Source organism: Falco cherrug, chromosome 7 (assembly GCF_023634085.1).
Source record: "Falco cherrug isolate bFalChe1 chromosome 7, bFalChe1.pri, whole genome shotgun sequence".
Taxonomy (NCBI): domain Eukaryota; kingdom Metazoa; phylum Chordata; class Aves; order Falconiformes; family Falconidae; genus Falco; species Falco cherrug.
This window is the reverse complement of record NC_073703.1, coordinates 27,512,108-27,537,492: the sequence shown is the minus strand read 5'-3', so window position 1 is coordinate 27,537,492 and position 25,385 is coordinate 27,512,108. Positions and strand designations below refer to the sequence as shown.

Here is a 25,385-nt window from a genome sequence, read left to right as displayed (position 1 = left end):
CTCATCTATTAGCTCATCTGCAAAATCTCGGCTTTGGCTCCGGCACACTCTCGCTGAGGGGATGGGGAAAGAGGGGTGGTGAGCAGCAGAGCTCTGCAGCAGGCGGCTGCCTCAAGACGGTGCCCTAAATCCAGAGCCACCGACTTCTCCTTTTGGTCTTATGCTTTTTATGTTCCCAGCAAAAGCCTTGCATGCCTCTGCACCAAAGCAAAAGGCCAGCAGCCCTGGGAGCTGCGCAGCTCTTGGCATCCCCCATGCCCCATGTATGCTTGTACGTACGCTTGCTCAAAAATCCAGGTATTTCCTTTCCCCCCACTTTTGTGATCAAAATTTGTGGCTCTCTTTGTGCTGGTGCTTTCAACTCCAGAATCTCCTCTGGCTTCTCCAGAACAGAAAAGCAAAAGGTGGAGAGTAGTTGGGTTTGGTGGTGTGTGTTAGCATACGGCCACAGCAGTGTTTCCCGGAGCTGGGCTCGTTCCAGTCTGCCCCAGTTTGCCAAGTATTGTTGATTCACTGTTGTATGTTCAGGAGCACGCAGTGGGAGTTTTCCAGTGGGAAGGAGAAACGCTGGTGCTTTCTCCCCCTCCTCTGTCTCCTGGCTTCACTTGTGCTTTCCTAGAGATGCCAGGGGGAGGGGGGGATGTGCAGGAGGATACTGAACCCTGCATGGAGAACCAAGGGTTCCAGGTTCCCAGTGTTATTTCTATGAAGCTGAGCTTAAAAATAAAATAGAAAAACAAACCTCGAAAAAAACCTTTCCACCAGAACCAGCTTCTTTGCACTGTTCTCAGTAACCTTTGCTCACTGCCATGGGGTTGCTCATCCATCTCCTGGTGCTGGCCACATGGGCTGCCCTGACCTTGAAATCAATGTTAATCTGCCCACAACCCCCAGGGAAGCAATGCCCTTGGTGAAAGAGGCTGCTCTAATCTTACTCCTTTGTTTTAGCTGTCAAGGAGGTGTAAAAAGGTAGTCTATTAACAAGGTCAGTCAATTAATTCAACTGGTACATAACCATGCTGTGCTCACAGTTGGCTGAATCAATCTCCTGGTGGGAACCCCTTGTTGCACCTTTTTGGGGCGGATGGGATGGTTAATTCTCTTGCAGTGTAAGGAAAAACGAGGCTAAACTTGTAAAATCCCCACCTTCCAACTTCATCAACATTACTGTCTTGTGTCTAAGAGATTATCTTGGTGTGCATAGAAATTAGTTGCTTGAATGTATCTTGGGGGGGGTCCCAGGGCTGAAAGGCTGGGCAGTGCTGGAGACTCCTGATGCATTGACGACTTGTGGCTCGGCACAACTAACAGCCTTTGCCCAGTTTTCTCCTGTTGTGTGTATAAACATGCTGCTGCCTGTGCTTGGCAAGCCTGCCTCCAGCCCAGGGTGTTTTGCTGGCCTGAGAACTGGGGCAGTGTGGCTTAATTGGTGTTTTCTTTCAACCGGTGCCAATTAAAAGGTCTCAGGCTCTGTCTGAGAGGCTTCCTTCCCCTTCTCGTCTCTACCCTCTCCTCATGTTTACGGAGGGCTGGTCTGTGCGTGGGATCAGCTGCCCAGAGAGTCTCCGTTGACCTCCATCCCCAGTGGCTTTCAAAGTGCCACTGGACAAAGTCCTGAGCAGGTGGGTCCGAATTCAGTGTTGACCCTGCTGTGAGCAGAGGGTGGTATAGGGATCCCAAGGTTCCCTCCAACCCACATGAATTTGTCCCCACGGATGCTACAAGGCTAATGGGTGATGAGAAATGAGTGGTTCTGGCAGCTTTATGGATGTGATGCTAACAGACCATGAAAGCACCTAGAAACGCAATGTGAAAGTTTGTGGTGGTTTAAGCTGGGCATATCGCACCCCAGCTACCGCTTGAGCTTTTGTCCTAAACTTTGAATACAGGTGATGGATCTTGGTGGCCTTGGGAAGCACTGTGACCTTGCTTTCATTTCCTTTTTGCCTTGTGTTACACCTGATGATGATCTGCTCAGTGCTGGTGGTGCAGGGTTGGGATGGGGAGCAGGTTTGGTGGCCATGGGGTACCAACCCCAGGCTGGTGGTAGGGTAGCTCATGGGTTCCCAGCAGCGCACCCCTGGGGACACAGCCAGGTGTGGCCAGTCTTAAGGCCACACTGACTTCCAAACCTCAGTGCAGGGTATCTGTCATCTCCCCTTTCCCAGCTGGTGGCTCTGCACGGGGGAAGGTCCCTCCTACTTGCAGGCTGTAGAAACTGCTGTCACATCCCAGCTCTGTCCCACCAAAGCCACTCGCTCCCCGGACATCTATGTGTTTGCTTCTGCATAGAGGGGTTTGCCAGTGTGACATGGCCTCTCAGAGCAAAACCTGGGGCAGTCAGGCTGAAACTCCTTGTCTTCAGGTCCTCGAGGCACAAATGTGAGACTCCCAAAGTGCAGCTGTCCTCTGAAGCCAGGATGTGCGGATAACAGCTCAGCACTTGCTCCCTGCAAAAGTGTATTATTGATGGGACTCTGGTGCTTTGCAGCTGAAGGCAACTGGCAAAGTGGGGTGTGGAGATTCGCCGTTGTTCAGTGGGCTCTGCTCTGGCTGCTCAGACCAGGGGACTGATTTCGGGGCCAGCATGCAGGGAGGGGAAAAATGGGGGCCATCAGCATTGGTGCAAAGGCTCACCTTGCCGCGTGCGAAGCCTAACAGGCTCAGCGTGTACTCCTGATCGTCATTTTAATTAGCAATATATTCTGGTGGAGAACAAAGGTCTGTCTTGCTGAAGCAGATGGCAGGGGGGGAGAGGTTGCTGCCTTATTATGGGGAGAGGCCACTGCAAGCAAACAGCACAGGCTGCAGATGCTCACCGGGACCTGAGTTGGAGGGCGGCGAGCATTGAAAGCCCTGGCCATCTGCTCCTCAGCCTGGCCAAGCACGCGCCTGCCCAAATAATAACACATTCCTGGGATCTCCGCTCCCGCCCGCAGCCCGCCGATAAGTGTGTGACCCGCATCCAGCTGTAGCACCACTGGGGCCAGGGAAACAATGCCGTGCCTGACACTGGGATGCACCGACCCTCCACGCCCACCCTGGCCCCCCTTTGTCCTCCCACCGGCGGTGGCCGACCCCAAGCCCCCACTGCACAAAGGGACCCCGAGCCCTCCGCAGCAGGGCCCCGGCACGGGGAGGGAGGTCACACGAGCTCCCCGGGGTTGCTGTTGGTGGGTTACCAGCCCACCCACCCTGGGCTATATTCAGCCTCTTCAGCTTGCTGGTGTTTGTGGAGTTACCATGTGCTGCAGTTTGGGGTTCTTGGTTTTGAGGCAAGGCTTGAAGTTGAGAGGGTTTGGTGCTAAATGGTTTCGATCTGATTCTATATAAAAAAATATATACATTGCTTGTGCAAAAAGACTTGGACACAGAGTGGATCCCTCTTCTGAGCATCGCTGCTCAGATTCCCTCAGCATCCACCCTCCAAGGACGAGTGGTCGCAGGGTGGTAGCCCTGTCTGGCACCCGAAGACATCTCTCGGCACAAAGTTGGCCACTGCAGATGTACAGACACTTGGGGCTGGGCTGGTATCAGCTCATGCATTTGGGGCAACACAGGTTGTTTTCTGCCTTTGCAGATGGCAATTTGACGATACCTGTTGCCTCAGCTCCTGCTTTTTGCGGGCTTACCCAGATGGTTTATCAGGCAAACTAGAAATCTGCCGCATGAACACCTCGGTGGTGGTGCTAGCAGGGCAGCACTTGTTTGGGCCAAAATCTGCATCTTTCTGGTGCAGTGTTATATATGTTCTTGGCTTTTTCCAGAGCATGCAGCTTTGCTGGATGTTCGTTCCAGATTTTTGCCTGCAGCCTGCCTGGGAATTCCAGCAAAGGTTAAGCCCTGCTTCATCCGAGGCCATCCCCAATTCCTGCCCTGTGACTCTCCCAAAAAGCAGAAGGGTACGTTGAGATGCTGCAGCAGCCGACAGCCCTTGCCTGGTCCGGCAGATGAAATGGGAGCAGAGCTAAAAAAAGTCCAGTGACCTAATCCAGTTTCCATGGTAACGTTGTAGATTAATGGCTTTTAGCTGTAATCTGAATGAGACTTACTGAACTTTTATATGATGATTTAGAGCCTCTTTACGTCCTGGGTGACTTTGGCTTCAAATCCATCAGTCACGTGCATGCAGAAGTATCCACTTGTAACGGTGGAGACATAACATCTGCCAACACCGCTGCTAAACCAGAAGTTAATATTGCTGAGCATCACGTGTGAGTAAATACCCTCAGCTGGTACAAGGGTAGTGTAGACAAGACAGCATGTAATACATGAGGAAATCACTTTAAACAACGTACTTCTGCCCTGCTCTGGTGCCACCTGACCTGAGGTGGTATTGCCACAGAGGAAGCGGGATGGCTTAAGACCAGCAAAGAGCATGCTTGTGGTTTTTCTCTAGCTAGCTCAGCGGAGAGCTTGCCGGCAGCACAGCTCTGCCTCCTGATCTCAAGATGCAGTTAGTGGAGGTGTTTTGGAGTGTGCTTGGCCAAGCGCAGGCTGCTGGGCTCCCCAGGCAGCTGGGTGCCCCTTGTCGAAAGGGAAAGCATAAAGCAGCAAACATTTTGTTTCCCAGATCATGCATGTTCTGGGAGCGGGTGGCCCCATCATGCTCACATAAATGGGCTCACTGCAGCTTTATTACTTGCCATGGACATGTGTGCGCTGGTGCCTGGGCCCTGCAGCTGGTGTGGCCGATGTGCAGTTGCCCGCAGAGGGGCTGTGGGATGGTGGTGTGCCACGCGAGTTTCTTCCAGGCGTTGCCCATAATGGGGATGCTTGAGACTTGGAGCGCTATTGCTCATGTCCCAGCTTGCAGGCTGGCTGCGCGCAAGACACATGCGGTCTGTGGGTAGTAGTTTCCATTTCTGCAATGGGAAAATAGGGTGCTGGAAGGAAAGGATAACCCAAATTTAGGTGGTGGCTCTATGCAACCCATGATCTTCCCTGCATTCTCATCATCTCACCCACTGATACCTCTAAGACAAGCAGCATGGTTTGCTTGGAGGGCAAATCTCTTCCTCCCGACCTCCCCATCAATCTGCTGGACTCTGATCTGTCACCTCTCGTGGGTCATTTGCAGGGTTTAGGCGTTTCTTGCTGCAGCTGTGGTCTATCCCCACCGAAGAACCTTGTGTGCCAGAAAAAGGCAGCATCAAAGAGCCATGGACTGCCAGCCCAGCCTGTGGGGAGCCGGGAGATGAAAGCCTTGCAGCATTGCTGGAGCTATGTAGCCTGTTCAATGTTGATCGCAGAGTCTCTTTCATATGGATGATGTCTTACAATAGTAATAACTTGAGAACCTTTCGTTTTCTCCCCAGCACTGGAAGACTAGAGACAGCGAGGAGTACGAGGCCGAGGGTAAGAGCAAACAGCAGCATTTGTGTGTGCTTATTTTCTTTTCAGCTTCGAAGGTGAATCAGAGGAGCACACCAAGATGGTCTCAGGCTAGCTGGGTGTGCTGAACAGTCCCAGCCTGGCATGGTGCAGAGCTCAGGAAGGTGCACGTGGGGCAAGCAAGCCCCAAGCTGGGGGAGAAAGCTAAAGCGGGGCTCCTTGGAGGGCACAGTCTTGGCCTCACCCTCCCTGCTCTCATTTCGTCCTGCTGCAGATGCTCCTGCTCTCCCTGGCCTCAGCAGCCAGGGCTGGTCCTGGTCCCTGCTCCTGCCCTGAGGGCTGCTGGCTGCAGTGGAGCACCTGGGCACTAGATGTCAGCATGGACCGGTCATTAAATGTTTCCTAATTGTCCTGTAAAGGAGAGCGGGGTGACCCCCGGGGTGACTGTCTGGCACGCAAAGCCATGCAGCTTTTAATCACTTCAACACCTCTTCCATATTTCAGCTGCTCTCTAACCCCTACCCTATCTAAAGGGACCAATTTTTTTTCCTCCAAAAGTCACTTTTCCAGCCCTGGGATGAGGTGGCGGGGGCAAGGCGGTGGCCTTGCAGCTGAGCATGCTCTGGCTTGTGTCTAGTGCTCTGCAGGCATTTCCAGCTGGGTGCGACTGCATTCCAGGCATTTGCTGGAGGTAGAGGAAATGTGTTCAGCTGAAGGTTATTGGTTTTTTTTATTCTTCGCCTGAAGGAGTGTTTGCAAGTACTTAGATCAAAACATACCCTACAGTTTACATTCAAAGGGGATGGGAGTTTAGGCAGCTCCACCTGGCGGGTGACACTTATGGAGGCAGGCAACCACTGGAGTTCTTGACCTGGTCAAGGCGTATATGGATGCACCTTGCTCGGTCCTCTCCCTTGATTCCATAACTGCCCAAAACAGGAGGGGTCCTGTCTCCATCCGTGCCAACAGCTGAGGTGGCAGGACTGCGCTTTCCCTGGCTGCCAGCCCACATTGGCTGTCAGACTCATCCATGTCCCTGGAGGTCCTCCTGGCTGTGGTCCTGACTGTAGCTCACGTCATGCCTGGGTGCAGGGTTCCCTTACCTGTGGTGGCACACATGAACTGAATGCTGAGCAGGATCTGTTCCCTCTGGTGTGGTCCCATAGCCACGCTGGTGCTGGTAGCCATACCCCAAAATTACAAGTGGGCTCTGTGCAGGATGAGGTAAAGCAAATGGTCCTGTGGGGCTGATGAGCAAGGAGGGAGGCTCTGCCCACTGCAGTAGTGAGTCCCCTGTGATGTACAAAACCTCCAGGTCTTCTGGTGGTCTCTCGTGGGCAGTGGATGGGCAGAAACCAGAGCAGTTTTCCCCTGTTTCCAGGGCAGCTGCGCTTCTGGAACCCAGATGACCTGAATGCCTCCCCCAGTGCCTCGCTGCCCAGCCCGGACTGGATAGAGGAGAAACTGCAGGAGGTCTGCGAGCACCTCGGCATCACCAGAGATGGCCACCTGAACAGGAAAAAACTTGTTTCCATTTGTGAGCAATATGGGCTCCGAACAGCAGCTGGGGAGGTGAGTGGCCACGTACAGACCTGCTCGCACCAGAGCATGCACCTGGGGTTTATCCTGGCTCCCCCAAAGTCCGTCCTGTGGCTGACCACAAGCCTAAAGCACAAGTGCTGGTTGACAGGTCGCTCCTTGGAAAGCAGTTTTCAGCTCCGTCTTGCAGCTTTCCAGCAAGGTTGTTGGTGTCAAACCATCAGACGTGGGAGGCTGCTCTAGCAAAGGCAGCTGCCAGCCTTACTGACACTGCAGCGTGCGTGTCTTCTCATGCAATTGCAGAGTAAACTGGAATTTAAAAAAATATCCTAGATTCCAAGCATGCCTCCTTAATCCCAGAAATCTTCTAGCTAGACAGTAAATACGGGTTAAAATATTCATAGATGATAGCTTTTGACTTTGTGAGGGCCTGTGCACTGTTCCTGTCCTGCAGGAGGAGTCTCCGAGAAAATTATTGTTTTAGCAAAAAAGATCCTTGTCAATTCAGGGTTTGGTTTTATAGAAAAAATCAGACTGTTTCGCATAGTAAAATAACGTGGCTTGTAATAATTTCTTTTGTAAAACATGTTTTTGAGCAGGTATTCCTTTGCAGCAAGAATGTTTTCAGGGTATTAAGGCAGAAAACAAAGAAAATAAACTGTAGACAAAGAAGTAGGAAGGAACTAATCTTAACATCTCTGGTGCTAGTAAGGTTGGTCTTGCTTTTCAGAAAGCAGACTGCCCTGAAGCATAAAACAGGGGTTTTTTTATAACCTTGCAGTGTCTTACTATAGTTTTTTTGCTTGGTTGCTTCAAGCTGCTGGGGTTTTGGCGTCTGGCTTGCTACCTTGCAGTGAATTCCTGAGGTCACCCTGTCCAGAGAACAGGATGAAATGAGGGTTTTTTCATGCTGCCTTGCAAAATGGAGGCTCCAAGACAACCAGGAGCTTACATGGTTTTACAGGCAGGGTTTTTGTAGTGTATGTGGTTCTGCAATTTTCTGTGTGAAGGTTGCTGTACTAGTGTTAGGCCGATGCAGTGGACCAGGTCACTCTTGCTTTGCCTTTTTTCTTTGTTTTTTGTAGGTTTGGTGTTTTTTTGGGGGGGTTGGTTTTGGGTTTTGGTTGTGGTTTTTTGTTGAGCCTTGGGAATAGGTTGTTTTCTCCTCTGCCAAATTGTTACAGTGGTGGTTTTGACAATAGCAGATGTGATTTCTATCCCCTGCTGCTTGCAGGTGCTTGAAGAGGTGCTCCATAACCTGGAGCAAGATGACACCATGAGCGTAGAGGACTTCTTCTATGGCTTGCTTAAAAACGGAAAGTCACTGACACCCTCAGCATCTACTCCGTACAGACAGCTGAAACGACACCTCTCCATGCAGGTGAGAAGCTTAGGTGGATCCTGGGGTAAAAGCAGGAGCAAGTCTTGAGCAAATCCTACCTAGCCTGTCTCCTCCTCTTCCTCCCCATTTGTCCCTGTGGTGGGGCAGCTGTGAATGTCCCCCTGCCCCACTGAGGTGGGAGGTGGTGGCAGTGAGCTGCTGCGGGATGCCCTGGTGAGCACAGAAGCACCATGGATGTGACTGCCTCCCCCGAGCAAGAGCGATGAGGTGAAGCTGCTGCAGGCTGCTTCTGGGGATGTGGGGGATAAAGCAGAAAACACCCTCCTGGTAAAGGGGAGGTGGCTCCTCTTTCAAGTGGCGTGGCTTGGAGAAGGCTCTTGCAAGCTGCAATGTGCAGTAAATAAATGGTATAAACTGGTTGTAGGGGAAAGTCGTGGTCTGGGGGAGGCTGGAGACACATTTTTCTTTTCTTTTTTTGCGAGTGTTTGCATCTACTGCCTATCTTTGCCTGGAAGCTTTGCCTGGTGTAGCAAAAGCACCTGTGCATACGCTCCGTACAGTCTTTTTAGGGGAGGTAACATGTGAAACCAAAAACAGACAGTGAAATAAAACACATTTGGAGCACTGAGGACAGCTCTGAAACTGTTCCTCGGATTTATTTTAAATCCAAAGTGCCTGGTCGTGCCGCAGTGCTGTGAGGTCAGCAGCGGCACTCCTGCCGGGTATTTGCTTGGCAGTGAGGAAAAGCAGACCTTAATCCTTAATCTCCAGAGTACTGTTAGCAAAATTACACTTATAAGCCTTTCTCGTTGCGGGGTGGCCAGATGCCTGGCTCTGCCCGTGCCCCATCGCACCCTCTCCCCTCTCTCGGCAGTCCTTTGATGAAAGCGGGAGGCGCACCACCACCCCCTCAGCCATGCCCAGCACCATCGGCTTCTGCCTCTTCTCCAGCCTGGATGACGGGATGGGCTATGGCTGTGTGGAGGGTGTCCTCGACTGCTGGCACCAGGAGGGCATAGAGAACAGCCAGGAGATCCTGAAGGTAACCAGCTGCTCCATCTCACCCCTTTTATTTTCTTCCCCCTGCACACCCCCTACCTCAGTGTGAGATGCTGGACTGTAGCTCAATTATTTTTTTTTTTCCCCCTTTTAAAATTCCAGTGGTGCTGACAGGTCTAACTGTTCTGGGACACCTCCAATAATTTCCTTTATTGAAATGGTATATCCCAGAGAGCTAGAAGTTAATGATAAAAATGTAATGTGACTTTGAGCTACACTCGAAGAGGTCACCTATATTTGTAGAAAGCAATTTAATTCCTTTACCTCGCTGAATAGCCTGAATAGCTGCACCTGCAAACCTTTTAGCACTGGGATGACCTGAATTATTACTTGCACTAAGGTGGAGGACAGCACTTGAAACCTTGCTGTCATTAGTCTTATTATGCAGAGTAAAAAGGTAATGGGGGTTGCAAATTGAATACCTGAAGTAAAACTCATCCCTGTCTCCCTAGAAGCTGTGGATGGGAGAAGATAATTCATGTGTCTGTATTAAGACCATCTCTGGGCTCCCAGCAGCAATGATGACAGAATGCTCCTGGCTTTTAGTGTCCGTGTGGATATTGAACATGTAATAAACGCTGCCATTGCTCAGGCTTTATAACCCCCTTGTAGCCTGGGCTGATGCAGGCCAGGTTGATAACAGGGTGCTGTTCTCACCGGACCTGGTGGTACGCCTTTGCCTTCTCTTCTGCTTGTTGCATTCCACTGGTCACTTGCTAAGCAAGAGAAGGCAAATGCGTACCACTTGCTTAGTGACCAGTGTCATCAGGGTGGCTTCTGCGGTGTTTGCAGTGTTTTGGCCCCTCCAGTAGCCCTTCCGCACCCCGCTTTGTGCTCCTGCAGAGTTAGGTTGAAGGAGATTACAAGCAGTTGCTGATGATAACTTGCTGTCTAAGCGATGGGATCCCTGCTGTCAAATACCCACTAACAAGGCTTCTTCTGTGTTGTCTTTATTGCAAGAGCTGGTTTTGTTTAATGTGAACATTTTCAGCCACGTTCCTGCAGCATTTGAATATGTAAAAAGGCCAGCGTAGTTAGGTCCTCTAGAGAATTAATACTTTTAATCAGGCGTGGGCTTAATTTCTTGTTGATCTGGCAGCACAACCAGGACACTTTCCATCTCCGCAGCTGGCAGCAGCCCTCTACCATGGGAGGGTGGCAGAGATGTCTGGTTTATTGCCCCAGAGGCATTTGTGACAGATTAATTGGCAAGCAAAGATCTCTTCTGAGCTTCCTCATTTTATTCTGTCACTTCATGTACAAACGTCTCCAGGCTCCTGCAGGGCAGGAAGGCTCGTTCTGCTCTAATGAGGTGTTGTTTTGCAGGCTTTGGACTTCAGCTTGGATGGGAAGGTGAACTTGACAGAGCTGACGCTAGCGCTAGAAAACGAGCTCTTAATAACCAAGAATGGAGTCCACCAGGCAGCCCTGGCGAGTTTCAAAATGGAGATCAGACACTTGCTGTAAGTCACCAGGATTGCCAGCTCTGCTGCTCCCTCACCGCCCTCTGCCTTTGGCCAAGCAGGAGCTGATTCATGGTGGTCCATAGCACTTCTCCAAGGGGCATTGGTGCAGTTGCTGCTGTTTTGCTGGAAAGCTAGGCTCCCTGGTAGCTTGGTCGGAAACTTTCAACTCTTTGTTTTGCACGGGTAAAACACTCGAATCCAAGTACTGCAGAAAAATAAGATTTAAAAAAAACAAAAAGCAAAGCAGTTCCCAGCCCTGCTCTGCATCTGGAAACTGTCCCTGCCATCTGCAGTGCTCACTGATGGCTGATGAATGTGAAACTGAAGACAGAGGCTGGTGCCACTTGATAAGCAGTACCTTTAATCCCAACTGACCTCTTGCAGTGGTGTTACATGGGTTCGTTATGTGACAGAACTGCAGGTGAGGTACAAAACCACCGTGTACCCCCACTGTTTTCATTTGAAAGTCAACACTGTTTGACTTTGCACTGGACTTGCTGTGCAGGCTTCTCGGTTGAGAAGGGTGTAGGAGATGGGAAACATTTCCCTGTATGTATATTTATTAATTTGTAAATTATACACAGGTCCTCCTGAAGCTCAAATATTTCTTCCTATACGCCAATGGATCATCTTGTCCACCCCATTTTGGAGACTGCTGCTCTAAGCATTGCATCCTCCATTTTGCATCAGTTCTTGTTGTGTGACTCTTGCATCCATCCGCCACATGCACAAGCTCCAGTTGTTGGTGGTGTTTGGTTTGTACTGTAAATCTTTGAATAGTTAGTTATCAGCTTATGCATCCACCTCCATGCGACATCATAGATGATTTTGCTGGTCTTTAAGACTGCACGTGTCCTGTTACTTGTTGGTTTACCGCTTCTGCTTCTAAGCTGCCTGCTTTGCTTGTATGAAACCTCACAAGATGAGGCTTCCCACTGTTTGTTTGCATCTACATGTCTACATAACTTTTTTACGGTCACCCAGTGGAGAGATGTGTTGTCAGGTTCCCGTCAAGAAAGCTGCTCGGTGTAGCAGGTCTTACAAACTTGTGATCAAAAGCAAACTGGATGTAGTGTAAGGGTGAAGTCGTAAAAGTAATAAAATGATGACAACAAGTAAATGGGGCAGAAAGCGGCGTGGCAGAATGGTGTAGCGCTGCAGTTTGGGGGTGCTAGACCACAGCTGAGGAGTTCCAGGTGTTGAGGTCTTGGGGCCTATGGCAATATCAAGACATGTCCAGAGCTACGTGTGTGAATTTGCATCCAGTGACTAAAGGCAGTTGATAAGACCCTTGGAGAGCTTTCCGTGCTTTTTCTCTGGGGGAGCTGGGAGGGTGACCTAATCCAGGACAGCTGTGTTTACCCTAGGGAGAGGGCTGACCAAGTGGCCAGAGAGAAAGAGAAGCTGCGATCAGACTTGGAAAAAGCCGAAAAGCTGAAATCCCTGATGGCTTCCGAAGTAGATGACCACCACGCCGCAATTGAGCGCCGGAACGAGTACAACCTCAGGTACAGCATCCCGGGGTCCCCCCTCTCCTCCTCATCGGCATTGCATGGACTCAGTGACAGAGGCGGTGGCTTCGTGCCTGCTGACCACCACCAGGCTTCACTCACAGCGGTATTTGCCGCCTGCTTCTTTTTACGAGCTCTTCTACCTCTTGATACCTCTGTAGGAAGCTGGATGAGGAGTACAAGGAACGAATTGCAGCTCTAAAGAATGAGCTCCGGAGAGAGCGGGAGCAAATCCTGCAGCAGGCTAATAAACAGCGGCTGGAGCTGGAGCAGGAGATAGAAAAGCTGAAAACTGACGACAGCTACCTCCGGGACCGCCTGGCCCTTTCCCTGAAGGTAACGGGGACCAAATGCAGCCGGCCTTTGCCGCTAAAAGGGAAGGGTGCCTTGAAGTTGGGAGTGACACTTGCAACTTAGTCCTTGCTGACAGGCTGTGTTACAGTGCATGTTGAGCTAGCTGAAAGTAATGTCAGCAGCAAGATAGAGACGTGTCAGTGAGAATAGTTTTTTGGGTCACCTCAGTAGTTACTCCTGGAATTCATAAAGCTCCAGTTCAAATCTCTGCTGCCATCAAGTGCAGAGTGTGCATGTGTCCAGCTATTGGATGGGCTGTCTGCCTTGCTGGCTGTTTGGCTCTCCAGCCAGGAGATAATGAGTCTTGACAAAATTTAAAATACTGCTTTGAAAGCAACCAAACAAAAAAATCTCTGAAGCAAGCTTGCTGTTACGCTTTTTGATAATTTTATCTGCTGCTTAATGCAATGGTGTTGCTCACCCGTGACCCCACAGATTCACATCCTTTTCCTAGATATTTTTTTTTTTAGAAAACACTTAAGTCAACTCTTTTTATCTGACTGCTGTCTTGCCATATAATTATGTCTTGCTCAGTTTTTTAAAAAAATAATAAAATGGTAGTGGTGTTATCTTACAAATGACATCAGAAATATTGATAGGCAGAGGGAGTTACTATGCCCTTACAGATGCTCAAGCGAGCAGCTTTTGATGGAGGTGGCTGTCCTGTGCTCAGCAAGGAAATCATAAAATATTCCTCCTGAAGCAGCCATCTGAAAGGTGAGAGGAGCAGAGGAGTGCAGGGTTTGTGAGCTGGCTGTGGGTCCAGTGTTCACACTCACTGTTGCTGTGGCAAGAGGGGTTGTGTGTGCATGGGTTCACAATTCCTGCCTTTGGCTGAAGCCTGTAACAGTGTCCATACTCTGACTGACTGGGAGGTTATTCTTTTTCTAATGTTACCACATGCTAATGTTTTCATCCTCCAAATACTGAGGTTGTTGCGGTGGGGTTGTTTTGTCCAGGAAAACAGCCGCCTGGAGAGCGAGCTATTGGAAACAGGAGAAAAACTGGCTGAGTATGAAAGTTTGGCAAGCAAACTGCAGAGAAACTTGGAAAACGTCCTGGCTGAGAAGGTAAGTCCTCCTCTTCCCAGTATCCTTCCAGACTTAAATTGCTTTCAATTGCTTTTCCATTACTACATTCAAGCTGCCAATTAACTAATAGTTGGAGGCTCTTGGGGTCCCTCTCCAGATGTGACCAAGGCACAGCCTACCTTGTTGACATGGACTGCCTGACTGACTTCAAGTTAAGGAAAATTAAAGATACCCCACCTTAGCTCTAGTTTTATGCTAATTAAGAGTAGGGAGCCTTACAGTAAAGCAATAATCTTGCAGATTTGCAGGTTGGTTTTTTTTTTTCCCCCAGCACATAGTTTTGGATAGGCCCAACATGCAGGTCCTTCCTAGGGAAGATGATACATGAGATGTTAAGTGGTATCTCTGCTGAACTTGGGGGAGAAGTGAACAGCTGATCGTGGTTGTATAATTGCAATAAACTTATCGGAATATCAGCTTCTCCAAAGGCATTTCAGTGTGTGTGCATCTAGACAAAGGCTCATATACTAGGCTTCTCGCACAGCATCTGTTTTCCAGACTTCTTTAAACCTGGGATTATTTATCGAACCAAGATATGCCAAGTTAGAAAGCTGTGGTCTGAAATCAAAGTTAGCATGAGAGGTATGGTGAGATAATATTTGTTAAGGTGGTTGCTCGCTGTCCCCTACCAGCAGGGAAGCAGAGCTTCTGTATTAAAAATAAAAAAATCCGGAGGGAAGAGGGCACAGGCTGCAGGACTGCTTGTGAATGGCACCGGGGCTGTGATGAGCAGGGCGGTTTGGTGGAAGAGTAACTGGATCCCGTTCATGCCGTTTCAGTTTGGTGACCTGGATCCCAGTAGTGCAGAGTTTTTCCTGCAGGAGGAGAGACTGGCACAGATGAGAAGCGAGTACGAGCGGCAATGCAGGGTAAGCGGAGCCCAGGGATGGAGACCTGGCACCCATCCACCCGTGTTCACCAAGAATGTTGTTTCTGCAAATGGCAGTGCAGAGCAGCAATATAATGCTGCTGGAGTTTTTTCCTGTATAATGGCTTTTTTACATGAATCCAAGCTCTTTGAGAGGGCAGATCCCATGCCACAGAGGCAACTGGCTGAGCTAAGAGGATGGGTTGCCCGGAGTGTGAGCTGGGATAGGGTCTATGGATCCTCCTTTGCTCCCCAGCTGTACATCAAGCTCTACTCCTGCGCAGTTGTGTACTAGTGGTTTTTTGATTTATGATACAAACTTTGCCCTAATTTCAATTCAGAGTTGCAGGAACTTACCACAGAAATAAGACATCCCTGTTTTGCTGGTTTGGAAAACAATAGTATCTTCTTAAAATAAAACTGAAAATGTAAAGCTTGTCTCCTCCTCCCCAAATCTTGTATGGCTGAAACACTTCTTCAAAGTGGGCCTGTAAGTCATGTATTTACATGTCTACTTTCTGCTGACTACAATAGTTACCAGCATTTGGCTCATCTGTTCTGCATGATCCTTTTCGTTCAATAAAGAACTACCTTGGCAAAAGACTGCCTAATCTGAAACAGCATGGTTGCTCTTAGAAAGTTGCAGTTTAAGAGTGAAGATTGCCTAGAAGTATTTGTTGAATTGATACTTCTTGATAAGAAGACATTGCTGGAATATGCAACTGATCTTCTTTTGAGTACTGACAGATACGAATCAGTATTCAAAGTTCACTTTCCGAACCTTTCAAATCTGCAGAACTGTGTGTTTACCCATTAAGGGATTCATTTTCCTCAATAAATGCTGTTCATTGAGCTGAGTGCATGGCATTTGGCACAAACACTCGGGATATTCTGCTGGCAAATGGGCAGAAGTACCAGATGGTAAATGCAGTAATGAGGGTGTCTCTTTCCTAATTTGATCTTTCACTTCTGATTTGATTTTTCAAGTAGATGATGTCTGAGGAGGTATTTCTCAACTGTTTGAAAATGTTCCTAAGCTGCTGTTTAAAAAAGGTCTTAGGAAAAAGGAGTGAAGTGAAAAGTCCTGGACTGCAATATGCAGAGGCAGAATATATACAGGATATCAGTCCAAAGAAGGCTTTGCTCTGTTAATAAGGCACACATCTGTTACAGATGGAACACAGGTTGGAACCTGGAGAAGAGTGTTATTTACCTGATAGGGCGCTGACTAATGTGGTATGATGGCAGCGTTATTGACAGGTCTTTTCCTACCATAATCCTCTCCAAAATGTCTCATCGTGGCAGTGTGGTGATGCACAGACGCTCAGCTGCTGTGGTTGCTTTTACTCAGGCTTATTTTTCTCCCCCCTCTCAGGAACTGCAAGACCAGATAGATGAGCTGCACTCGGAGCTGGAGGAGTACCGTGCCCAAGGCAAAGTGCTCCGGCCTTCGCTGAAAAACGCGCTGTCGGAAGAGTTTGATATTGATATGAAAAGTCAAGGCAACAGTGGTATTGAGCCTGACCAAGGTAAAGCACATCTCCTGTATGACCAACTTCTGTGCTGTAGGTATTTATCATAACGTCTTAAGAGGTGATTACGTAAAAGCTTTACCAAACCTTCACAGTGAGGCTCAAACAGCACCTCTGTTTTGCTGTTTAACGTGAAGTGGAATATGGCTGCTGTACTGTATTCAAAGGTGAAACTAATGTTTGCAGTTCCCTGTCTGTGTGCGTGATGGGAATTTGAGAGCTGCAAGTATTAAACTGATGAAATTTTTCTGTTGAGATTGTATCTCTTTGGGCTTTGAGAATATGTATGTTATTACCATTTTTTAAAGGACTTGGTTCAGAAGACTGCAACCCATTAAATATGAGCATAGAGGCAGAAATGGCTATTGAACAAATGAAGGAGCAACATCACAGGGATCTACATCACCTCAAACAAGAGCTTGAAGACACAGTAAGCTATTCTAACTTAAATCTTCACAACTCTTCCAGCTTTTTCATACAGGTGTAGTGGTCTTGAAGGACTTTTAATTCCTGGTCAAATGATAACCTGTGAATCTGAGCCTCTACTTTCCCTGCTCCTTCTGCATCTTGCTGTGTGATGGAGAGGCACAGGAGAGGGCTGAATGAATGTTGCAGTAGATCAGCACACCAGCTAAGGAGACAGCAGTGAGCCTTTCCAAGGCAGTATTGCATTTCCAGTCTTGAAAGCCTGCTGCATCTGAATTAGCCACTTCATACCCGCTGGCATGGGGTAATTGTGGCTTAGAAAGGCTGTTGGCAGGAGTCTGTGTTGCTAAATGCTAGACTTGTGCAGCCTGGTGGTGTTGAAACGCGATCTGTGCTGTGGGAGAATAGAAACTGCTGTTATGATACCTGTGCTACTGAAAATGGGCAGTCAGCTCCCCGTGTTCTGGGTGTCCATCTGCAAATTTCATCTTGCCACACATGCAGAAATATAGAATGGTTTGGGCTAGACCTTTTAAAGCTCATCTAGTTCTGACGCCCCTGCCACAGGCAGGGACCCCTCCCACCAGCCCAGGTTGCTTCAAGCCCCGTCCAGCCTGGCCTTGAGCACTGCCAGGGATGGGGCACCCACAGCTGCTCTGGGCATAATCTCCATTGGCTCTACATGGAGACAGCCTGGGTCTGCATGGGCTTATGAGCCTGGGGCAGCTTGAATCCAGTGCCTATCTATGGTGTTGTGCTCAAAGCTGTGCCAGCTCAGCCTAGCACAACACCTACCACCAGCCTATGCTAGCAGCCACGTCAAGGTCACGGTGTTTCCAAGCCAGAAAGATCTACCTTGCTGTGCAGGCGAGGTGCATTGGTGCAGAGATCGTCAGGCTTGTTCTGCAGGAGTCAGTTCAGGACCAGAAGTTGGGGGTCCCATCAGGCTGTATCTGTCAGACCAGTGCCCGCCTCCAGGTGAGAGGTAGTCATATAATTGTTATAGAACTATATTCATTTCACATATGGCATAACGCAGGTCCACTGAAAGTGTATTGTGACAAAGCTGGGATGGGAGTGAGAAAAAGGGGACTAATAAAACATCATCCCAGAATCATTACTTCTAGGGTTTGTCTTGCGTCACTTGTGGGGAAAAAAAATAAAAGAAACCTCAAACAAAAAATCCTTACCCTTTTTAAAAGGAAAGGCCTCATCTGCATCTTAATTTGGGGAAGGTTTTGAAAAAGTAATCAGTGAAATAATAAAAAAAAAAAATTCCCCTTTAAATTTGGAAAACTGCCAGGACTTAAGTTACCGGCTTCTCTTTTCACAAATTCACTTAACAGAAGGCAGTGAAATTCATGCTTTTCCACATAATAATCATTTTTATCCCAGTAAGAAATTAAACTGAGCACTTTAGCATTCTTTTGCAGGGGAGATCAGTATAAGATGCTAATATATAATAAATAAAAATATTCTGTGCAATATATGGAAATATATAATACAGAATTGTTGAGAAAACATCTCTGTGGAACAGTCCATAGAATGTTAACTAATCCAATCTCTTTTCTTTTTGTAGGTGAGCCATTATGAAAAGCAGTTAGATGAGACAAAAATCCACTGTGAAAAGGAGCAAGAGGATATGAGGAGGAAGTACACTGAGGAGATGCAAGTCATGCAAAAGCAAATAACTGGCCTTAAAAATCAAATTGCAGAACTGCAAGGAGAGGCAGCAGTGCTCAGAGAACAGCAAGAAAAGCTTGACTGTAAATACAATGATGAGAAAAACAAATTACAAACACGTTTTGATGAGGAAAAAGCCAATCTGCAAGAACTATTAAGGCAGGAGCACGAAGAAGATGTCAGAGCCAGACTGGACCAGGTACATGAGAAGTTTAGTCAGGAACGGGAAGAACTGATTCAAAATAGTGTCTGGGTGGAAGAAAAGATGAGAGTTTTAGTGCAGACACTGCAGGAAGAGAAGGGAGAGCTGGAACGTGGCTTTCATGAGCAGCTGAAAAGGATGGCGGAGGTGCATGCTTTGGAGAAGGAAGAGCTCCAACAAGAGCTGCTGAGGAAACATGAGCAGGACCTGGAGGAGGAAAGGTGAGTGTCACCGTTGGCGGGGACAGTAGTGGCGCATGCTGACCTTGCTGGCTTGGCATGGTGACCAAGGTGAACCTAATGCAGAAATGGTTCCTGATGCCTAATTCAAGTGTACCAACTGTACAGTGCTGTTGCCTGTTCTATTCCAGGACACTGGGCTGCTGTCGAGGTTGGGATTTTCCTTCTGAGCTTTCTCAAGTAGATATTTATATTGATTTTTAGCTCACCCAGAGGCAACAATAGTGTTAAAGCATAACCAGATATGATTAACTTGAGCTCTGTTCAGAATCCCTGTGCTTTACAAATCCCTGCTTTGTACTTTCAAAGCATCTGGGTTTTCAGAGTTTTTCTTTTCTGAAGAAGGACAGGGATGGCTGGTAATTGCTTTTAGCGAAGATTGAGTGTCAAAAGAAACTAAAAACCAGCCTGGGGTGACAGGGAGAGATGGGGGTAAGAACATCTGCCCCCATAAATCTGATCACAAGAAGAGAAGGGCATACACTGTGCAAGAAACCTTTTCTGAGGACACTTCATGGTTACACTTTTCCAAGGTGATTAGATTTTTAATTTTAAAGTTTCAACAAATTGCCTCAAATCTAACTTTGGCTCTCAGAAACACCCGTCAAATAGTTCTTCATCTAAAACTCAGTGAAAAAGTAATTTTTTTCAGCTTGTTTTAGTCAGCCTAAAAAGCCATTTGAATATCTTTGAGTTAGCCCAGAGTTTAGTAATATCTTATGTTAACCATGTTTAGGAAAAAAATGGAAAGTGACTATAACAGAAGAGCATCTCGTGCAGAAACTCAGTTTTCTGTCGACACACAAACACTTGTGAATAAATATGAAGAAACGATCCAAAATCTGGAAGGATGTTACCAGCGAGAGTTGCATGAACTTGCTGAACAGCAAAGAGAGGAGAAATCTCAGTGGGAGTTTGAAAAGGATGAAATTGCTCAGGAGGTTGCTGAAGCCCACGAGCAACTGAAGGAAAGTCTGGCAAATGAAAAGGCCGTTTCTTCTGCTCTGACCCAGGAGAAAGATCTCCTGGAGAAAAACTTCAAGGAAGAAGTGAACAAGCTTGTGTGTGAGAGAGAGCAGCTTCAGAAGGAGCTACAAGACCTGAGGAACGCTGCTGAGAAGCAAGAGAAAAAGCTGAATGATAAAATAACAAAACTCCAACATGACCATGCAAAAGAGCTGAAGAACAAAGAAGAGCATATATCTGTGGTGGAGGAAAATGGGAAGCTGGTTAGGCAAAAGCTGGAGAGACTTGACAGTGAATACAAGCAAGAGAAAGAAGACCTCAATTCCAAACTTCTTGCTTTGGAGAGTATAAACAAAGACATTTGCGTAAGAGCAGAAACAGAAAAGGCTGAGATGAGTTTGGAAATCTCAAATCTTCAAGGGAAAATACAGAAATTGCAGTGGGAGACCCATAGTTTTTCCGCGCTACAAAATCATTATAGGGTCCTAGAAAAAGAGTATGCAAAAGCAAAGAGCAAAATTGCTTCTTTCTCTGGTATGGCACCCCTGGGAGATGATGCAGATGTCCTCTTAAATCTGCAGAAAGTGCACGAGCAAGCTGTGAAGGAAAATGTCAGAATGGCTGCTGAGATAGTCAGGCTGCAGCACAGGTTGCAAGCTGCAGAGCAGGAGCCTGTGCGACCTCCCAGTCCTGGCTGCTCTGACTCCAGCTCAGAACTCTCTCAGCTGGCAGATGAAATGGATCCCACTTTTGAAGGGTTGCCCAGCGACTGTAAAGATGCAGACAAGGGAACAGATTCAAATGTCCTTCAGCTTTTGGAGGATGATACCACTGACCTGGAAGAAATGACTGACGTTGATTCAGACTTGGAGAAAGCATGCACTGAAGCCAGAGCAGGCGGCCATGCGCTCAAGGTGCAGGCATGTCAGATGCAAGGAATTAAAGCAGCACTGGAAGCTGACGGCAGTCAGGATTGTGACAAGAATAGAGAGCTGCTTGCCTGGGTGCCTCTGCTGCAAAAAAAGAGAGATCTCAAGAAAACTCTTGAGAGAGTTCCTAGACCAAAAATGCTACATAGTGACATTAACCAGCAGAAGGTTCATCTGCTAAATCACAGAATAGCTCCCAAAAACAAAGGGTTTGTTTCTGATGCTTTGAAGCTGCAGGTTGAGCTTGAGAAGGCTGAAGAACTGAGTGAAGCCTCTCTCCTGCTTGATCATGCTCATGGGGCAACAAATGGTGACCTGAAAAGTGTAATAGGTCAGCTTTGGAAAAGGGTTGCGGAGTTAGAAGACAGATCGATGGCACAGGCTGAACTTCTATCACTACAAGAAGAAATTCAGGTAGAAAATGAGGATCTGAAATCTGAAATTATAAAGTTAGTTGAGAAAAATAAAGTGCTAGAAGACAACCTGCATAAGCTGAGAAGCGTTCATTGCAAACTAGAAGAAAGTAAACTGGAAAGTACTAAGCTCAGAGAGGAAAACACACAGCTCATCAATAAAGTTAAGGAATTGGAAGATGTCCAAGAACAAGATGCACAAGGAAATGTAGATGCACACAGCGACAAGTTAAGACTGCAATGCCAGTTTGGGAAGCTGGAAGAACATGCCGCTGCATTTACAGGTCAGCAGGATAAGCGTGCCCAAAGTGACAGCGTGGTGAAAGAAATGTCGGCAGAAAAGTGGGAGCTGCAAGAGCCCAACAGAAAGCTGAAGGAGAAAGCTGCTGCTCTGGTTAACACAAACAACGTGCATTTCCACAAAGAGGAGAGGAATACAGTGACGCACGGCTTACAAAGCACATGCACTGAGCTGCAGCAAAAAGTTGATCTTCTGAGGTAACGTACACTTGCAAAACTTTGTGGGAAATGTGCCGGCCCCACAGTAATCGAATGTGCCGCTTAGAAACTAACCTAGCATCCCACTCATCACTTCGTAGCCGCCTGCCTGCCTGCTGTATGGCTGCTGCATTAACCACTGTAGTTTAACTTTGATTAGAAAACAGTGCCTTGGACTCTAACTACTAGCAAGCAGGCTGTTTAATCCTGGATAACGACGGCTGAAATAAATGTGTGTGACTTACTCCTCTCTGACTACGACCTAACATGAATGGTAAAACAGGAGCAACCTGCCAGCCGTTCTGTCTGTGGATGTAGTCGCCTTTGCAGTGTGTAGTTTATGGTACATCAGAAACCCCTGTATTTTTGTGTCCAAAGTACTGTGGTAACACTTCCAGAATGCTTTTAGCTTTTACTAATATCACTTCTTCACTCGGTTTGCTCTCTTCTAGTACTGAACGTTACTTGGAATGCTAAAAGCATTTCTATTTTTCTCAATATTTAAGTTAATACCGGAGAATTACAGTAACTTTTTTTCCCATCAGGAGCACTTTAGGGTTAGGAATCCATCAGGTGTGTGATATGGTAAATACCACTATAACACAGAGAATATAATAGGTTTTACCTACTTGTTTTTAACTGCTGTATTTCAGCAAGGATTTTTTGGAGGTCATAAAGTGACTGCAAGTGGCTTAATTATTGTTCAGCACCAGCTTCCTGCAGGAAATTGTTCTTTCAGGCATTACACCATGGCTAAGTTATTTTTCTACGGTCACCTCAGGACAGAAAAGGCACTTCCCAACACTGCTGTTCCCATGCTGCCTCTCCCAGCATGTTGGACTCCAGAAACAGCTGGGGAAACAGCTTGCTTACCTAGGAATCTGCATATTGTGGTGTTAAGCTGTTTAAAGTTCTGTTATTTGTAACTTAAGGACTGAAAGGTATAGTACAATACTAGTGTGAAAGTTTTACTAGGGATCTTAGATTTTAACTAACTTAGCTGTACAAAAACATGCACAAAAAGCCCGTTTTTCAGCAATCTGGGGAGCACTTTTAGTAAATGAAATGTGAAATCCATATACCATTCATACATAAAATAAGTCAATCATAGCTTTGGTTTTTAGTATTACAGGTAGCTTAGGCTTTTAGCTATTTTTTTCCCTGTGGGCCTAGGTGATCTACAGAAACAGTTTTCACTTGTCTCATCTCTCTGCCACAGATGTGAAGCTGAGAAGCTCAGAGAAGAAAATGCCATTCTGAAAAATGAAGTGACTTTATTAAATGAGGAGGGTAGTGCTTCCAGCCTGAAACTGAGGGAGCTAAATGGATCCCGAGAAGAAATGCGGTAAGAATTCAACGGTGCATGTACCATGTGTATGCCTTCAGGCTCTCGCCATTGTGCACACCCGATGGTTATGTCCCTTCTCTGAAAGCTCCTTCATTTGTTAAATACTCTACAAACTTTGAAATGGGCTTATTTTGTGGTGCCACTGGAAATCCAGCTGGCTGATGGTCTATTCCTTGTCCTTTTAAGCTGCCCTAGCTTGACCTGCCCATTCCAAGAGCCAAAGCAGGGGTTTAACTGCAGGAGTTCAGATGACCCAGTAACACATACAAACACAGGACCTACTTATGAGATGACCTGATGCAATTATTCATGCTTCAGCAAAGGCAGAGCTTGTTGGGCTGGTGTAGCCTTAGAAAAGGCAGAAAGAGGTACAGCGTGACAGTATTTCAGTGATTTGCAAGTCTTTTGCAAGTAGGTAACCATCCACGATCCTGGGAGTATTCTTCCCTTCTAGAAAAAAACCTGTGTGGGGTACCTTGAGGAAGATGTGGCGCTTAGGGACATAATTTAGTGGTGGGCTTGGCAGTACTAAGTTAACAGCTGGACTTGATGATCTGAAGGGTCTTTTGCAACCTAAATGACTCTGATTCTATGATTCTATAAATTGAGCACTTGCCAAGCTTGTGCAAAGCAGTGATGCTAAGCAATATATAAATAGCCAGAATTACCATTTCTGGAGAAGTCAAAAATCAGCCCATTCTTGTAGGTGTTTGTATCAACAAGTGACTCTAATGTTAACAAGTTTTCATTTTTCCTTAGGCAAAAGATAGAGGCTGTGAGAAAGGAAAAAGTGGCTATACAGAAGATGGTTGACAACCTGAAAAAGCAGGTACACGGCCTGAGCCCATAACCTTCTCTGTAGAAATCATCACTGTATAAAAGCTGTTCCTTAGGTGGATGCAAAGGCAGTAGAAAATTACCATTATATACCTTAAACGTTTTGACAACGGTTCTCATTAAGTCTTTGGGATTGACAGAAGGCTTGTTTGACATGCTCAGAAGACAGGATCTACACCAATGCTACTGTAACTATCTGGTTTACAAACTCGAGAGCGCTTTCCATAGTCAACTTGGAAAGTTTATTTAATAGAAATATAAAGTTAAAATATTTCTTTTGTACTCTTTACGGGTAATGCTCTGCAGCTAGCCCATGGGAAATAGGGGTTATGTGACTCAGCCTCTTATTTCCCAGCTGGCTGGGTCTAGGAATTCTACCAGCTGTGACCCTTTGCTTGTATCCATGAGACTGCTACTTTTATTTTAAGGGTGGTTTGTTATGCTAGGCACAGTAGAAGGTTTAAGTAGCTCTTAGATTCATGTCCCTCTTAGAATTTTACCAAGCAATACTACTTGCTCAGAACAATCTACTACGTCACCAGCACGCCCCTCAAAATACACATCAGCGTGGCAAAGGGAAGGAGGAACAGAGTGGTGTGCCAGATGACTGATATCATAACTGATATAATTAAGGCTATTTATGAGAATTTAACAGCTTCTGGGGCTGATCGTGCATGCAACAGGTCATCAGGAGGATTCTTACTCCTAAATATGATTCCACTTGATTTGGCCTAAAATTAGGGCATGGAGCAAGTTAAACAGCTATAGGGAAATAAAGCAGGCAATGCTACTGGGGTCGTGACTATTACTTAGAATACAGTTAACAGCAGCTCTGCCCCACCGTTCAGAGACACTGTGGTGCGGGAGTGATGCTTGTCAGTTCTTTTAATCATCTTAATAGAAAGGAAACGTTCTTAAAAGTCTCATGACTGCTTTTACACTGGGAATAACTGACACTGCTGTCCTGATTCAGGTAGCAGACCTGAAGACCAGAAACCAGCAGCTGGACTCCGAAAATACAGAACTTAGCCAGAGGAACTCCAAAAATCAAGCAGATGTGCAGGATCTTAATCAACAGCTGGCAAGGGTGCTCAAGCAAAAGGAAAGGGAAGCAGGAAAGTGTACCCTGGAAGAATGGGAAAAGGAGAGACTGGTACTGAAAGAGGAACTGGAAAACTCCAAAGTAAAGGTATGAGATTACACTGTTTCTAATGGTAGAAACAACTGAACTTTTAGGAATGCAGAGGTGCTATGGAATTAGCATGTCTTTGAGCTGTGCTTGAGCCTTCAAAGCTGAAATTTCCCAAGTATTAGCCAGAAACATAGGTGTGTGCGGCAGCGGGGGTGGAATGAAAGCATGAGAGCAGCCAAAAGCAGGCAGGTAGAAGTGTGCAGATTTTTCTTGAAATGGAGCCAAGCGATGATAAGTATTTACCTGAATTTTCCAGCATGTCTGCTCTGTTCTGTCCAGTGCCATCCCAGTTCTAACCCATGTGACTGGCTGCAGCATCCTCTGGTTAACCTTTGTTACTCGGCATGTCTCAAGTTGAAACCTGAGTCTTTTACTTTTTGCAGTCATCCAATATGGTGTCTTCCTTGGAGGTGGAGCTGTCAAAAATGAAGGTCCAAGCTCATATATTGGAGCAGGAGAACCACATCCTCAAGCAGGAACTAGAGAAGACAAAACAAGTATGGCATCCTATTTGAGTGCTATCAGATAATGCTGGCTGTCCCTTAATGTGCCCTAC

General features: G+C 46.9%; 1 protein-coding gene across 9 annotated transcripts in view; it reads left to right on the top strand.

Annotated features, from left to right (window-relative positions):
- Positions 1-25,385, top strand: part of NIN (ninein) — a 65,556-nt gene that overhangs the window by 20,620 nt on the left and 19,551 nt on the right. For 8 of the 9 annotated variants that reach the window (XR_003558763.2, XM_055716374.1, XM_055716373.1 and 5 more), the window contains exons 5-21: positions 5,319-5,358; positions 6,716-6,906; positions 8,108-8,254; positions 9,090-9,257; positions 10,601-10,737; positions 12,108-12,248; positions 12,413-12,587; positions 13,565-13,675; positions 14,476-14,565; positions 15,940-16,093; positions 16,405-16,526; positions 18,102-18,628; positions 19,383-21,452; positions 22,672-22,797; positions 23,560-23,629; positions 24,611-24,826; positions 25,213-25,326. Coding sequence is in view for 8 of the 9 variants with exons in the window: in XM_055716374.1 (XP_055572349.1) it covers positions 5,319-5,358; positions 6,716-6,906; positions 8,108-8,254; positions 9,090-9,257; positions 10,601-10,737; positions 12,108-12,248; positions 12,413-12,587; positions 13,565-13,675; positions 14,476-14,565; positions 15,940-16,093; positions 16,405-16,526; positions 18,102-18,628; positions 19,383-21,452; positions 22,672-22,797; positions 23,560-23,629; positions 24,611-24,826; positions 25,213-25,326 (4,599 nt within the window). In the remaining variant the exon portion in view is untranslated. The remainder of the gene's footprint in view (positions 1-5,318; positions 5,359-6,715; positions 6,907-8,107; positions 8,255-9,089; positions 9,258-10,600; positions 10,738-12,107; positions 12,249-12,412; positions 12,588-13,564; positions 13,676-14,475; positions 14,566-15,939; positions 16,094-16,404; positions 16,527-18,101; positions 18,629-19,382; positions 21,453-22,671; positions 22,798-23,559; positions 23,630-24,610; positions 24,827-25,212; positions 25,327-25,385) is intronic. The other variant, XM_027800812.2, reaches the window with a different exon arrangement.